This window comes from Panthera tigris, chromosome A2, assembly GCF_018350195.1.
Source record: "Panthera tigris isolate Pti1 chromosome A2, P.tigris_Pti1_mat1.1, whole genome shotgun sequence".
NCBI classification, from domain to species: domain Eukaryota; kingdom Metazoa; phylum Chordata; class Mammalia; order Carnivora; family Felidae; genus Panthera; species Panthera tigris.
In genome coordinates this window covers 134742076-134759059 of record NC_056661.1, presented here as the reverse complement: position 1 = coordinate 134759059, position 16984 = coordinate 134742076, and the positions used below count along the sequence as shown (strand labels likewise).

Genomic DNA, 16984 nt, shown 5'->3' with positions numbered 1-16984 from the left:
TCTTTATAATGACTCATTTTCCTGAAATGCATTTCATTCTCAAGTAATTCTGATGCATAAACCAAGAAGTTATCTGCACATTCAGCTTTTACTTTTTTTAGGGAAAGGCCTCTTCATACCCAGTATTAGAAACATCAAGCCATTTTTTGTTACATGATCTCCTTAAATATTAAAACTTGTATGTATTGTTGACCTGCCCTTACCAAAAGTAACTTAGTACTTTAAGAATTAAATAGTGTGTTATAAACTAACATGTCCTGAAAAAGGTAAGCATTTTTTCAAGAATGTTAAAGGAATTAGCATTTAATAGTTGAAAAAATGGGTAAAATTAGGCAATTTCAATTGGTTTGGGCAGGTGTTCAGTTATAGATGCCTGCCTAAATCCAAATTAAGCTAAACTCTAAAACTTGAGATGGGCAAAAGAGGAGGAGGTAGCAGGGAGGGTTAGTGGTTAGTGGGAAGTTACCTGGGCTAAGGAGGGGAAGGTGTCCCAACCTGCCAGCATCACATGGACAAAGGCATAGGTGTGTGTGTGTGTGTGTGTGTGTGTGTGTGTGTGTGTGTGTGTGTGTGGCGGGGGGGGGGTTTGCTTAACAGTGGATATGGAAGCACTGAGGGCTGTAAGCAGAAAAGTGACTGAGGTTTCCTTAGAAAGGTATTCTAACAGTTCTGTGGTAAGCAGAATGCCTCTATTAGATACAATCCAGATTTGGGGTGTAGTTAGTACAAAGAATCATGAACCATAGAAAACCAGCTGCTACCCACTGTGGTTTTCCTGAAACTGCTCTTGCCTTGTTTTAGATTGGAGAGTTAATTGAGTCCTTCCTGGGATCCCCTAATTCTGCCTCAGGCATTGGGTAAACTACTACTTGGTCATCATTTTCTTAGGAATTAGTTCTGCATAGAGGAGTCTGACATTGGCCTGACTTACTCCCCAGGTTCCTGGTAAGATTATCCCTTTGGGAAGAAACTTGACTCCCTCGAACAGGGAAAATGGCATGAGCTCTTTCCTTAGAGGGCTCTGGGTTGCAAATTATATTTTCCTAAGTCTGTTGGATGCTACATTTATCTGCGCAGCAAGAATACATTACATACCCACTGTCTGTTCTATGGTGGGTTGAAAGCATGTCAGCTGAATAAAAATGCCCCTACTTGAAAGGAGCTCAAAGCAAAAGGTTTAAGAGAAGACAGCCCTACTAGGCTCAGAGTGACTAGACTCTTCCCATAACAGAGATTACCAACTGGGTGTCCTGTCATCTTGTACTCCCACATTTTGTTTAGATGAAAATGTATGAGTGTTTCCTATAGACTGGGTTGGGCCATGAGCACCAAAGAGTGGGAATGAGATTGATTCAGGTCCTGTTCAGTAGACAAGTCTGGAGAACATGGCACCTCAGTTGGCAAAAACTAGATTCTAGATGCTACATAAGGAGTGTATGCAAGCTGGCTTCCTGAGTGTACGACTCGTGCAGTTGCAGAGGGCCATGCACTTAGGAAGGCCTCCTGCTTGCTTAAATGGTATGCTGTTACCATCTTGAAATTTGTAATTTTTGAACAAAGAGCTCTATGTTTCATTGTATAGTGGGCCTTGCAGATTATGTAGTCAGTCCTAAATTTATGACCTGCATTGAGGGAAACTATGACTGAAGAGACCCAGCAGTGGGAGAGGAGACGGTGGCCTCTAAAGTCACCGAGTACTTCATAGGGAAAAGCAGGCTTTAACTATTCACCATACTCGGTAAGGCTAGTCTTCCAACTGAACCAGTCACATAGAATGTTCCTGCTCCCTTCACCTCCATCTTTATCATCTACCTCCTGTCCCTTCCAACACAGAGAGAACTACTTATTGGAGAACCACTTATTAGAAAGAGGGGGAGCAGATGTGTGTAAAGGGAGAGAGGTTTTCATAAGTCCTCCTTTCCCACGTGGTACATGTTAACTTGTAGCAGATCCTAGCTGGGGAAGGGAAGAGGTCATACCACTCAGGTTGGATATTCTAATCAAATTGAGACTGGTTTATGTCTTAAAATGACAACAGGACTTGTATTAGAGAAAAGTAAAAGGAAAAAAAAAAGTAAGAGAAAAACCATAGGGGCATCTCAAGTTTTCATCCAGGGGTGGGGGGTGAATTACTATGTTGAATGAAAATTAAGAGAAAAGTGAAGGCAGAATGAAATCGCTTTGGAAATTACACCTTGGAAGTGATACTCAGTGTATTGATCACATAATTGAATTTGAAGAATCTAGAAATATCAAATGCTTTTGGACTCCTAAATCGTGTTGACTTTTAAGTTTAAAATGATCCTCTGAAGGTAGCTTAATTTTAACCGTGAAGTTGGGCTTTTTGTAAACTGTATTTCTTAATCTAATTTGGTAATAGGGAAAGAAACATTAGATTTTCCCATTTGTCATTTGCACTGGTGTTTATCTAGTTGTTGGCTTGCTGACAGTGGTCTAAAAATGGAAAAGTCTAGTTGTTCAATGCAGTTACTTTTAAAGTGAGGAAATTTATGTAATATTTCTTTAGAAAACACATTTAACATTTTGGATAATTAGCTTGATTTATTGGAAAGTAATTTAGTTTTCTCACTGACCGTGACATAGAATAATTGTTTTCTAGTGGCTATTCCCCATGACCCGAGTTAGGAAAATGTTGCTAGTTTTAATATATTTCCACTGCTATTTTCCATTTTATGCAAAGACTGTTGTAGGCTAATTATAGAAAATTGCATTTAGTGCCATGTGGATGCGAAATTAACTTTGACACTGATGGACTAACATTGAGAGTAAAATGAGGTTGTGTTCTTTTCTGGGACTCTGTGAACTATATTTTAATGCCTTTCAACAATGAGAGATATTTGCATTTTCTTGAATCTTCTGGAGGTTTGTGGTAATTTAGTCAAACTTCACGAAATATGAATGTTGTGACTTTTTGACATAAAGATTTCATGAAGTATTTTCTTCTCTAGCAAATATCCTTATAAATTCTTTCTGGCTATACAAAACTTGGAGGAGATTTATATTTTGTGAGTTAACTTGATGAGTATCATGTGAAACAAGTTCTATCAGGATAGAGATGATTTTATTTTTGAACTTCTGCTAAAAGTTATTTTAATTGTTGGTATTTCTCATTTTACTTTAAATTAGGAAAGACTGCACCTAAAATACAGATCCCTGAAGGAGTGAGCATCATGGGAAAAAGCTGTATTTGCATCATTTGTAATTTAAAAGACATTCTTAAAGGAAGAAAGCTTGAAAGTAGGCTGAATGGCATGCCAAGCTAGTCAGGGATTGGGGTCACATTCTCCTCACTTGTCTCTCACTGCCTGACATCTTACATAAGCCATTACTCAAAAACAGCTCTATTGAATACCATTTGGAAAAGTAATCACAAAACCTTCTTATAAATATCTTTCTGTATATTTTTATTTCTTTCTTCAATATGTCCCTCTGATTTTGTTCTAGGCTCGCAGGAAAGAAGTATTTATCCAGGAACGGTATGGGAGATTTAATTTAAATGACCCATTCTTGGCACTACAGAGAGACTATGAAGCAGGTGCTGGCGATAAAGAGAAGAAGCCAGTTTGCACCAACCCCCTCTCCATCCTTGAAGCAGTCATGGCCCACTGCAGAAAGATGCAAGAAAGGATGTCCACACAGCTGGCTGCTGCTGAGAGCAGACAAAAGAAGGTATTGAGACTTTCAAACAGTCATGTTTCTTACAATACAGCGCAGAATAAAGAAACCATCTCCAAAGTTGTTGTTTGCTCTTAAATGTTATTTTCAAGAAGGGTTGGGATAAATGCTTAGAAATACAAAATGCCGACAGATTCTGGTGGCCCTTTTCAAATATAACTCAAAAATAACACTAAGCTATAAAATAAGTATAACAAAGAACGTATGTTTCCCATAATGGTTACTTTGATGCTTTCTTTAAAATATGCTTTTTTTTTTTCCTGGACTTTTCTAGTGCCATAAGATACATTTAACTGCTAGGTGGGATATCCAGGATTGCAACCAGAACTCTGATCAAATGGCGGTGTCCCCAACTTATTCATCCAGCTTCTGTCTCAAATATTTCTTTGCAACTAGAAATTACTTTTTTAAATGATGATTTTGGAAAATGAAATTAGCATGAGGAGAATAGAATGAAATTTGTGTGGTGTATGCAATCTCACAACATATCATCTTGAAGTCCTGGTTAGTCTCAAACTTGCCCCTGGGGTCTGATGGCTGTGTCCGCTGCAGACCTCCAGGCTCCTGCTCACATGTGTTTCATTTAAACCAACCTCCTCCTCCCTTCTCACCTCCCCCACCAACATACACATGTATTTATTGTACTTGAGTGCATGCTTCAAAGAGTTCTAAGTGATAAAAACTTACTGCAATCAGCCATAAGGAAATAGAGGTTGAAATTTTGCCCTTCTAATAGGCTGCCAAGACTACTGATACCATTTATTAGGAGAGAGTAAGGAAGTCAGAGAAGCTAACGAAGTCTAGTATGATTAGAATTTAAAGTAATCTGTTCTTCCAGCCATTATTAAAGCATGCATTTAAGTGTTTCTTCTATTTGTCCTTTTTGGAGAACCTGGTGTAGTTCACATGTAACACCTGGTTGGTGATTAAACTGAATGTGGCATACTGTAAATATTTATGATATACTGTAATTTAATGTGTGTGGTTTTTTCCAGGTAATTATATATTTGCATTGACATATGTGTGCTAATGTTCTGGTAGAAGTGTTGAATGAAAGCAAACCTCTTCCTCAGGATGTCACATAGTAGAAAACTAAAGTACTGAGTAAAATAGTACGGAAGAATAAGAAGGCTTTCCATGGATGTGAGGCAAAATCAGTTTTACTCTGGACTTTGCAAACCCTCTACAAAGCCCTGCAGACAACCACTGAGGTCTCTGGAGATTTTCAGAAATCCCTAGGAACCGCATAAGCAGGAGCCAGTATATTTCAGCTGACGTCACTGAAGCTCATTTGTATTTCTTGGATGAGACACATTTCAATTATGTTCTTAACGTGTCAAATGAACTATTTCATAATAAAGTATTTCTGCTGGGTTTTATGCTGCGTTATCAAAAATCAAGAAAATATTTTGTTTTCCCTATAATTTGCATTTAATGTATAAAAATGGGTGCTCTCCTAAATTTTACTTCAGTTTTGCATTTTATCTATCATTTCTCTTATAAGAGAAAAAGGAAGAAACTCATTTTGAGTTGAATCAAAGATTTTATTATCTAGCTGATTTTTTTTTTTTTAATCAACTTACATCCTGTTTGTTTCTGAATGACTGGGTCATTTCCAACCTGGCTGGGAGTGAAAGGAAATTGTTTCTGTCCTATGGGTCCTACGAGGCTAATACGAAATGAGCCAGTGATCTGTCTCCCATGTATAACGGGGATACAGGCGTCCTTTATGGCCGAATTCATTGGCCTGTGTAGGCTCAGTGAAGGGTTGCTCTGATAGGCAGTGCTACTCTTTATCCATAAAGGATATTCTATTCTGGTAGACTGTAGCATGTGAGAAGAGTTATATTTTGTACTCTTATCCTGAATCTTTACTTAGAAAGAAAATAAAATATCACATGGACTGATAAGAGCAGAAACACCAAAGTCATCTTTTTAACAACAAAATTACCTGTCACCTTTACCCCTGGAAGTAAATATTTTAACAAAACATCTTCACTTCTCTTGCAGATAGAATAAATTGCAGCTTTAGAAATCTAAAAGCAGTAAGACAAAAAATCCATTATTTTAAATGAAGCCAGTTCTTTAAACTACTGCCAGAGCAGAGGTTGGGGAAAGCAAAGGTCCCATTATCTACAATTCAAGTATTTATTATCAGACACTGGACATAGCTCTTTGGTAATTCGAAGACATTTGGCCTGAACACTGCTCTGGTTGGCCTTTCGAGGCGGGAGAAGAGGCTCCGTGCTCATTCATGCATTGATTCCTGCTGAGACTACTAATAGGAGGGTTAACTGTTTGGCAATTTGTGTGCCAGGAAAATTTGGGCAAGAGTCAATTTGGCAAATGGACTGAGCCCGTAAAGCCACTTTGAATAAGCTAATGAGTGATCATCGTGGGGAACTTTGCCTCCAGTAATCTACTTTCTGTTTAGAGCCAGTAACCTAGGGTGCAATAATATTTTGGTTTTTATTACTTATCATGTGCATCACCTGTTAATGGAATTTCTATCCTAATTTATTTTCAATAATTTGTTCATACTTAAATATTTCTAGGCCTGAAATAGGAAAGACTTTTTAATTTGAGCAGAGCCTTTAAAAGTCAGAAGCCTGGGAATATTCAGAAGGGAGTAATTTTTGTTTTTAATGAGTGCAAAAACTAATAGTAGCTCTGTGTATCAGCTATAGATTGTTTTGGTCGCAGCTTAGTATGATCAGGTAGGTTGCAAGGCACTAAATGTTCCAGGCAGGATTCTTAGTTGTGAGCAGGTGAAGCCAGCATTCACAGAGTTAAGCACGTGTTTAGGTTGGCTTAAGCATGGTAGAGTGCAGCTGGGAAAGCTAGGGGACCAGGTCTTAATCACCTAGCATCACTGACAACTGCTCACTGTCAGTCACGTCCGCAGTGGGTGAGGCTTCTGCTGGTGAGAGGTGAATACTGTAGCCTGCTGATGCCAGCATGACTGCCATCATGCTCTAGGTCTTGAGTGTTGCCTCCCCTGGCCCTGCTTCTTCACATCACTCACCTCCAAGTTAGAGCCTAAGAGCAGATGCATCTGATTGGCCAAGCTTAGGCCCCACGCCCTCTCCCTGGTGATGAGGAAGACTGGGAAGGCAGCTATGGGGCATATTTAGCTTCTACAGAGAACCATAAGGTGGAAAATTCTCCTGACATAGGAAGGAGTTGCAGGTGCCAGACGACCAAGGAAATGACAAACGAGCCAGAAAAGAACAATCAATTTATTTGTTTTAATTTATTTCGTATGCCTTTTTCTTCCTCTGAATGATAATTGTACTTGGTTCTATCACTTGTATTCAGTACTCTCTACTTCATTATAAAATGGTCACTTTTTTTTTTTCAATATATGAAATTTATTGTCAAATTGGTTCCCATACAACACGCAGTGCTCATCCCAAAAGGTGCCCTCCTCGATACCCATCACCCATCCTCCCCTCCCTCCCACCCCCCATCAACCCTCAGTTCTCAGTTTTTAAGAGTCTCTTATGCCTTGGCTCTCTCCCACTCTAACCTCTTTTTTTTCCCTTCCCCTCCCCCATGGGTTTCTGTTAAGTTTCTCAGGATCCACATAAGAGTGAAAACATATGGTATCTGTCTTTCTCTGTATGGCTTATTTCACTTAGCATAACACTCTCCAGTTCCATCCACGTTGCTACAAAGGGCCATATTTCATTCTTTCTCATTGCCACGTAGTACTCCATTGTGTATATAAACCACAATTTCTTTATCCATTCATCAGTTGATGGACATTTAGGCTCTTTCCATAATTTGGCTATTGTTGAAAGTGCTGCTATAAACATTGGGGTACAAGTGCCCCTATGCATCAGCACTCCTGTATCCCTTGGGTAAATTCCTAGCAGTGCTATTGCTGGGTCATAGGGTAGATCTATTTTTAATTTTTTGAGGAACCTTCACACTGTTTTCCAGAGTGGCTGCACCAATTTGCATTCCCACCAATAGTGCAAGAGGGTTCCCGTTTCTCCACATCCTCTCCAGCATCTATAGTCTCCTGATTTGTTCATTTTGGCCACTCTGACTGGCGTGAGGTGATATCTGAGTGTGGTTTTGATTTGTATTTCCCTGATGAGGAGTGACGTTGAACATCTTTTCATGTGCCCGTTGGCCATCCGGATGTCTTCTTTAGAGAAGTGTCTATTCATGTCTTCTGCCCATTTCTTCACTGGGTTATTTGTTTTTCGGGTGTGGAGTTTGGTGAGCTCTTTATAGATTGTGGATACTAGCCCTTTGTCTGATATGTCATTTGCAAATATCTTTTCCCTAAAATCGTCACTTTTTACAATGGAAATACAATTTAATTTCAAGGTGCTTTCTAGACTTTCAAGAATAACATAATCATCTAAATAATATTTTTTAGGAAGAATATTTAGCATGTTTTGTACATGAATTTTTAGTTCATTCATGAGTTTTTTTTATTTTAAAGAAAAAATTTTTTTAATATTTATTTATTTTGGAGAGTGAGAGACAGAGTTTGAGTATGGGAGGGGCCGAAAGAGGGAGACACAGAATCTGAAGCAGGCTCCCGGTTCTGCGCTGTCAGCACAGAGCCTGACATGGAGCTTGAACTCATGAACCATGAGGTCATGACTTGAGCCAAAGTTGGACACTTAATCAATTGAGTCACCCAGGCGCCTCATGAATCTTTTTCTGTATAATTGATTTTGACTCCCCAGGAGCATTGCAGAGTGAGTATTAAGCAGGGGTGGGGGCAGTGGGGGAAACTGGAGACTGAGGCCTGTGGTTCTGAGCAGAGATTTAGAAGAGAAGGTAATTAACTTGATCCATGTCTTACCCTCCCTCTCTTGAGACTCTAGATCAAAAGGAATGGGCAGATGAGAACTGCAGAGCCCAAACTGCTGACTGGTAACTACAGCTCCTATGAGGAAAAACAATCTTGTAATGTATCTTATTGTTACGTATTTGTTGACCAGGATTGGGCAGATGGGTGGAGGTGACCAGGTGGAGAAGGGGACAAGGATGCAGTGAACATTGAATGATTTGGGGGCCCAATGAGGAATATAGTTAAATGTCGTAAGAGTATTTTGTGGTTGTAACAAACATGCACTCTACTTTCTTATTTTACAAATGACCATAATTGCTTTCCTCTCTGTTTTCTACTTGGAATTAGAACAAATTGACTTTACATTACTGCTCTGCTCCCACCTACATAGTTTTCCCTTTCATTCTGTAAAAACAGTTGTTTGGTGCTTCTTCATTCATGGCTTCCAGTCTGGGTGCTATTCCTGGAGCAACCACCCACTTCCTCACTACCAGTGAAGCTGTCTTAGCTCTTCTAAGCTCTTCCACACAATCCACTGCGTTTTGCAAAAGGGGTTGGTGTGCTCATGCAGAAGTTGGCCACTACTTGAAAGTGGTTGTGAGTAGATTCAACTCAGACAATAATATGACAAAATCAGCTAGAACTCTATAACCTGTGTATATAGGAGGCTCTGGTTCCTTTACAATTATAGTAGTATGTGGTTGAGTTGGGTAGAGACAGCTACCCAACTCATTAAGTCCACAGCCCCTCAATCACTGCTCAGAACTGTCCCAGATTGAGCCAGTGAGAGCCCTTTTAAGCTGGCTTCTTTTGATATGTTTCCCTCATTCTTTGAGTACTTCCTTACTTTCTTGCAGCAAGATATTCCAGGCTCATATTTTTCCTCTCCCAACCCCTGGAATCAGCTCTTAGCCCCAGGAGCGCTAGTTTCCTTGGTGTTTACAAAACAAATCTAGAGCTAGGAAATTATATATATTTATCATAATCATATGTGTTTTTATAAACATATTTTATTTATATGTCTATTATTATCAAACCATGAATTCACAGTGATATTGACACCTCTAGTTCTAATCCAAAACCATAAAGATGTTCTTTTCCTTTCTCTATTTAAAATTAACTCTCTTGGGATGCCTAGGGGGCTCAGTCGATTGAGCATCAGACTCTTGATTTCAGCTCAGGTCATGATCCTCAGGGTCATGGGATCAAGCCCCGTGTCAGGCTCCATGCTGAGCGTGGAGTCTTCTTGGGATTCTTTCTCTCTCCCTCTGCGCCTCTCCCCTGCTCACATGCCCTCTCTTTCTCTCTCTTAAAAGAACTAAAACTAACTTCTCTTCAGTGGGAAACCTGGCTCCCATTATGCTTCAATTTATTTACTTGTTTACTTGAACCTAGAACACACAGAGTAGTATCAGAATTGCTAAACCATAATACAATAAAAAGCAAACATACAAACCTGGAATTCACTATTGTTTACAGTTCTTTAAGGAAACATTTACATGAAGTAAAACACTTACATGAACATCGTAAGTGTACAAATTAATGAGTTTTAAAAATGCATACACTTGTGGAATCTGACCCCTTATAGGATAGAAAATATTTCCATCACCAGAGAAAGTTTCCTGGAGTACCTTCCCCTAAGTTCCTTCCCCAATTCAAGCATCCACTGAATATTCTTCTGATCTTTTTCATCATCAACTAATCTTATCTGTTTACTAGACCTTCAGGTAAATGATGACTGTAGTAAAATATTAAGCCTTAAATGCAAGAACTCAAAGCATCTCAATTTTTTTTTTAATTTTTAAAAAATGTTTTATTTTTGAGAGAGAGTACACAAGTGTGGGAGGGACAGAGAGGGTGGGACAGAGGATCCAAAGCATGCTCCACGCTGACAGCAGTGAGCCCAACGTGGGGCTTGAACTCACAAACCATGAGATCATGACTTGAGCTGAAGTCGGACACTCAACCAACTGAGCCACCCAGGTGCTTCTTTAATTTTTAATATTAAAGTATAGTTGACGTACAATGTCATATTAGTTTCAGGCATACAACATAGTGATTGGGCAATTCTATACACCATGCAGTGCTTACCATGAGAAATGTAGCTACCATCTGTCACCATACAATATTATTACAGTCTTATTGACTGTGTTCCCTGTGCTGTACTTTCATTCCTGTGACTTATTTAACTGGAAGTTTGTACTTCTTAATCCTCTTCACCTCATCCCTTTACCACCCTTCTCTTCCCCTCCCAGGCGACCATAGTTTGTTCTTTGTATTTATGTATTTGTTTCTGTTTTTTGTTTGTTCACTTGTTTTTTTTAGATGCTACATGTAAGCGAAACCATATGGCATACATGGAAGGATCTAGAAGGTATTCTGCTAAGTGAAATAAGTCAGGCAAAGAAATACCAACTTTGTTTTTCTTTATCAAAATTGTTTTGGTTATTTTCATACAAACTTAAAATCAGTTTGTTAGTTTTTCCAAAAGTTTGCAGGAATTGAATTTTTTTTTAATTTTTTAAATTTATATTTATTTTTTGAGAGAGAGAGAGAGCGAGCACGCAAGCAGGGGAGGGAGAGAATCTTAAGCAGGCTCCACGCACAGTGCAGAGCCCGACATGGGGCTTGATCTCATAACCGTGATACCATGACCTGAACTGAAATCAAGAATTGGATGCTTAACTGACTGAACCACCCAGGCACCCCAGAATTTTATTGAATCCGCAGACTAGTTTATTGAGAGTGGACATGAAGAAGATTGAGTGTTCCAACCCATTATCATAGCATATTTCTCCATTTTTAAAGTTTTTTTATAATTTCTTTAAGCAACGTTTAGCTTTCAGTGTAGTGGTCTTAAATGTCTTTTGCTGAGATTATTCCTAAGTATTTTATGTTTTTGATGCCATTGTAAATCACCCTTTTTAAAACATTTTTTTTCCAAATATTTATCACTAGGATACAGGTATTGACTGATTTTTGTATGTTGACAGTATATCCTGTCATCTTATTAAACTTGCTTATTAGTTTTCACAGTTGCATTGTATATTATATCTGATTTTATAGGTAAACAACCGCATCATCTGCGAATAGAGCCCATTTTACTACTTCCTTTCTAAGTTGCCTATCTTCTGGCCTGCCTTCCTTGTTCTTCCCGCACCCCCATCACTGCACTGACTAGAACCCCCCATGGTACAGTGTTGAATAGAAGTAGTGAGAAGAGACTTCAGTGCTTTCTCTGTTTCTCAGGGAGGATACAGTCTGTGTTTCACCATTAAGTATGATGTTAGATGTGCTTCTTTACAGATGCCCTTTATGTCATTGAGGTTTTATTCTATGTAGAGAGGTTTTTATCATGAATAGGTTTTGCATTTTGTAGAATGGTTTATCTGCACCTGTTGGTGTGGTCATGGTTTTTCTCTTTATCTTTTTAAGGTGATGAATTACACTAATTTTCAAATACTGGAACAACTTGCATTCCTGAGGTAAATTTCAGAGAGTCACCTCTTACTAATCTTATTTATATATTGCTAGATTCAATTTGCCTGTATTTTGCTAGGGAGTTTTGCATCTGTATTCATGAATGATCATTTTTCTATAAATTGGGAAAAAAATGCTTGACTGGTTTTGATTTTAAGGTAATTCTGGAATCAATATGAATTAGAATATTTTCCTTTCTCTAAAGGATATGTATAAGTTTGACACTATTTCTGTCTTTAATATTTAGTAGACATCACTAGTAAAGCCGAATGAGCTAGGACTTTTCTTTAGGGGAAACTTTTATTTGTGGATTAATTTTCTTTTCTTCATTTTTTAATTTTATTATTGTTTTTATTTTTTTTAGTGTGAATACATATATATGTGCATGCCAGTGGAGGAGGGGCAAAGGGAGAGTGGGGAAGCCAATCTTAAGCAGGCTCCATGCTCAGTGCTGAGCCTGACTTGGGGCTCGATCTCACCACCGTGAGTTCATGACCTGAACTGAAATCTAGAATCAGACATTTAACTGACAGAGCACCCAGGCACCCCAATTTGTGGATTCAATTTCTTTAAAAGATAAAAAGCCATTACAATTTTCTATGCCATTTTATGTCCTGAAAGTTGTGTGTTTCAGAGGAATTTGATTTGTTGAATTTATTGACACATAGTTATTCATTATTTTTAATATTCTTTCTGTAGTGATATTTCTTCTTTTATTCCTATTGTTTATAATTTGTGTTTTCTGTGTAGCCCAATCTGTTTTTTTTTTTGTTTCACAATATTATTGATCTTTTAGATAAAAAATGTTTGGCTTTGTTAATTTCTCCATCATTTGTGTCCTGTTTAATTGATTTATTACCTTTGTCATTCCTTTCCTTTTACTTTATATTGGCTTAACTTCTTTGAGTTTCTTAAGGTGAAACGTAGGTGAATTATTTGAGATGACCCTTCTAATATGTGCAGTTAAAGATAAAATTTTGATATCCTCTGCTTTAAATGTTTTAAATTCTCTCCTTTCACTGCATTCCATAGATTTTGATATGTTGTGTTTTTATTTTCATTCAGCCCAAAGTCTGATCTGACTTCCTTTGTGTTTTCTTCTTAAAGCTTTATACTGCTTAGAAGTATGTTTTATTTTTGCATTTTGGGGTGTTCTTAATCTTATTGTGATTTATATACAGTTCTGTTGTCAGAGGACATATTCTATAAGATTTTAGCCTTTTGTAATTGTTGGTGGTTTTTAATAGCTCAGCAAGTGAATCTGAAAAGACTGTATCTTCTGTAGTATTGGGGTATTGTGTTCCAAATGCAAGTCAGCCAAGGGTGTGTTTGTGGTGTTACTCAGATCTGTAGTGTTGCAGATTTTTCTTAATCTAGATTTTTTTTATGAGAGAAGATTGTCATTATTATAGATTTATCTATTTTTCCTTTTATTTCTGTCAGGTTTTGCCTCATATATTTTAGAGATAATTTAGCCATCATTTGTATTATAGTTTCTGTGTTTGTAATGTGTCTTTTTTTTCTTTGGCTGCTTTCAAGATTATTTCTTATCCTTGTTTTCAGCAATTTTACTATGATGTGCCTAGGTATGATTGCTGAGCTTCCTAGATACTTGCCCTTCCCCCACAACTTGTGAATTTTTTTGTCCATTATTTCTTTTACTATAGTTTTCCTCATTCTCTCTCTCCATTTTCGATTCCAGTTATGTAGAATTTAGACCACATTATATTGTCCTACAGGTCCCTGAGGTGCTGTTCATTTAACGAATTTTTTTCTGTATTTCTTAAATTGGATACTTCCTTTTGTTCTGTTTTCAAATTCACTGTCCTTTTTATTCTACTCAAGTCTGCTATTAAGCCTATTCAGTGAACATTTTTCATTTTAGATTAATACCTTTTCTAGGGTTTCCATTTGGTTCTTCTTTTCTTTTCTTTTCTTTTCTTTTCTTTTCTTTTCTTTTCTTTTCTTTTTTTTCCCCCTAGTTTCCATTTCTATGCCAGGATCCTCCTTTGTTCAATCATTGTGATGATATTTTCTTTGAAAATGGCTCCTTTAAGTTCCCAGTCTGCTAATTCCAATATGGATCATCTTTGGCCCAGTTTTTCGAATATGTTTCTCTTGACAGTGGATCACTTAAAAAAAATTACTTTGCATGTCTAGTAATTTTTTTATATATTAGACATCCTGATTAACATGATGCAGACGTTCAGGATTCTGTTATCTTCTGAAGAGTGTATTTTGTTCTAGTAAGCACTTAACCTGGTTATATTCAGACTCCAAACTGTTCCCTTACAGCTGGCAATAGCTGAAATATTTGTTCAGTTCTCTCAGCCATTAAGCAGCCACCTCTGTCGTTCAGTGTGGAGTCTCCCCCATGAATGTATAAATCAAGAGTCAACCTAGGATTCGGCTGGGGCTAATTGTGGCAGCCCTAGTTCCAATTTTGACTCCTTGAGCCACTATAGGGAGTACTTGTGCTTGAGCTCCTGCTGCGAGTGCTGTCAGGACAGGGAACTGCCCTCACTTGCAAAGCTATGCAAGGGCAAACCTCATCCAGTTCTGTTGGCTCCTTTCAAATGGGAGAATGTACTCCTCTTCTGTTTTTACCACTTACTACGCTCCAAAGCTTTCAAATAGTTACTTTTTTAAAATATTTTTTCCAAATATTTTAATTGTTATCTGCCAAAGAGATAGTCTAATAAAAGCTATTTCACCATTATTGGTAGTGAAACTTTCTCTGATGTACTTTGTAATTGTTGAATTGTAACTGCTATCTAACTTACTAAAAAATCCATCCATATGCTGAATATGGTCTATTCTCTAGATCATTGTTTGCCTGGAAATGTGTTTTCAGAGGAAAAACACTGCAAAAAATGGCATACTTTTAAATAGCTCAAATAATTATATTATTAATTGAAAACATAACATTTTTTAATGCCAGGCACAATGGCATATGCTTTATATGCATTGCCTCATTTAATCCAATAAGGTAACTCGTATTATTGCTCTGTTGTGCAGATAAAGGAACCAAATAGAAATGATCTGGTGAGAGAATTTACCAAAGTGACACAGCTAAGGTGTTTGGGATCAGACCTTAGTACATCATCACTTACTCTTGCAAGCACAAAGACTTTGTCTCTGGGCCAAAATGACCAAGGAACTTTTTTTGTAATATAAAAAAAAATTTTTTATATATGGAATATACATACATTTTATGTATGGTTTATAAACCAATTGGAGCCAGTAGAGAGGAAGATGTTTAATATTTATAGAGTGTGATAACTGATAGAGCAAGGCTCAGATGACAGGAGAGAATGAAGTTAATTGTTGAAGAAAGTCTGTCCTTGAACAGATGGAAATCCTCCCTTAGAGTGAAGGGAAGGAAATATATTGGTGTGGTTTTAAAAAACAAACAAAAACATGCTTAAGAGAGGAGACAGAATGTAAAGTGAGTGATTTTTTTTGATAAGAGAGTCTGTTAGGGTAGACTGAGAGTTTGTTGAGTGGCTGTTGGGTGAAGTTTTAGGGAGAGTGGCAGAAGTTTAAATAATTCCCTGAAGTAAATGGTAGAGGAGGCTAAACAGTTAGGAAGAGTGATTGACTGGAGCTCAGAACTCGTCTGGAGCCCTATGTTTGCAGGTGCATTGATTATGTGGCTTCCTCTGCTGTCTATGGTGACATTAAAAAAGACTTGTGTTCATCTGAGATAGGATTTACAAGGTCTGAGTGGTGGAAGGACAAAGATACAAAAAATTATGGGTGCTTTTTTTTTTAAGATTTTATTTTTAAGTAATCTCTACACCCAATGTGGGGATTGAACCCATGACCCCAAGATCAAGAGTTGCACACTCCACTAACTAAGCTAGCCAAGCACCCCATGGGCGCTTTTGTAGTAGTATAGTTTTCTGTATAAATATGTGAGATTTGCTGAGTTGATCTGTTAGAAGTCTTTCTTGAATTTGATTCCCAAGTGTGAGATGTAAGTTATTTCAAAAATAAAATGTGATGATCCCTAGTGAAGAAATAGTGTGGGCAAGATATATGATGTGGTGAGAAAAGCTTGGAACAGTGGCTCTGAGTGCCATGATCCTGACACTGATTGATTAGATGACATCAGAGAAATCACTAATTTAGCCTCCACTTAGTTGTTGTGCAAAATGAAGGTAGCTCTTAAAGTTCTACATCTTTTTTTTTTTTCCAGCTTCCAAGATAAATGATGGAACTTATTTTTAAAATAAGCTGAAAATTGACCACTAGGTTTTGCTTTTTCAACATTGCCATAAGAATTTAGGGCAGTGGTTAATATAAAAGTTAAAACCTTCTTAATAGTTCTAACTTTGTGTATGCTTTCCACAGAAACTTACTATTTGATGTATTTAGAAGGATTAAATATGCTTTGACTATAAGTCACATTTTCTGTGAGGCACCTAGATGAATAAAACTATGTATATAAATACAGTAAATGACAGCATTATTTTCCCCACATCTTACCTTACCTATTTAGGAAATCACCCCTTAAATTTCATGTAGTAGAATAGAGTGTATGCATATAGACAATTGTCATTTATTATTCTGGGGGAATTATCTGTATTCCTGATCACCTGCTTATAGGACCCATGCAATGCTATTCAATTTCTTCAAGGCAAGAATCATCCTAAAGTAAATGAATAATCTTTGACTCTAATGAGCCATTCTGTCCTTTTGGTTCCCTGACTGACTGTGAAAGTAATGGATTTATTTTCTCAGCAGGGTGAGAAACAGGAGCACATTCTCACAACTGCTGGATCATGTGAGCATCTCCTTCTGTTACTGATGACTAAAAACTGACTTAAACAATTACTGGATCTCATGAAAGTATATTTATATTTAACATCTGGGGTTGGTAGTCAGTGGGGGGAGTCCCTTCTGTGTCTTTATCAGTTAGATCTGTAACTTTTATGAATCTGAGGGCCCTTTAATGGACTACCAATGGAATGCTTCTCTAGCTGGGAA

The 16984-nt window shown here is 37.5% G+C and overlaps 1 protein-coding gene across 8 annotated transcripts in view; it reads left to right on the top strand.

The window, feature by feature from the left end:
• CTTNBP2 (cortactin binding protein 2) overlaps nt 1-16984 on the top strand; it is a 170082-nt gene that overhangs the window by 79600 nt on the left and 73498 nt on the right. For all 8 annotated transcript variants that reach the window (XM_042970583.1, XM_042970631.1, XM_042970577.1 and 5 more), the window contains one exon: nt 3466-3690. In XM_042970583.1, coding sequence (XP_042826517.1) covers nt 3466-3690 — 225 coding nt within the window. The remainder of the gene's footprint in view (nt 1-3465; nt 3691-16984) is intronic.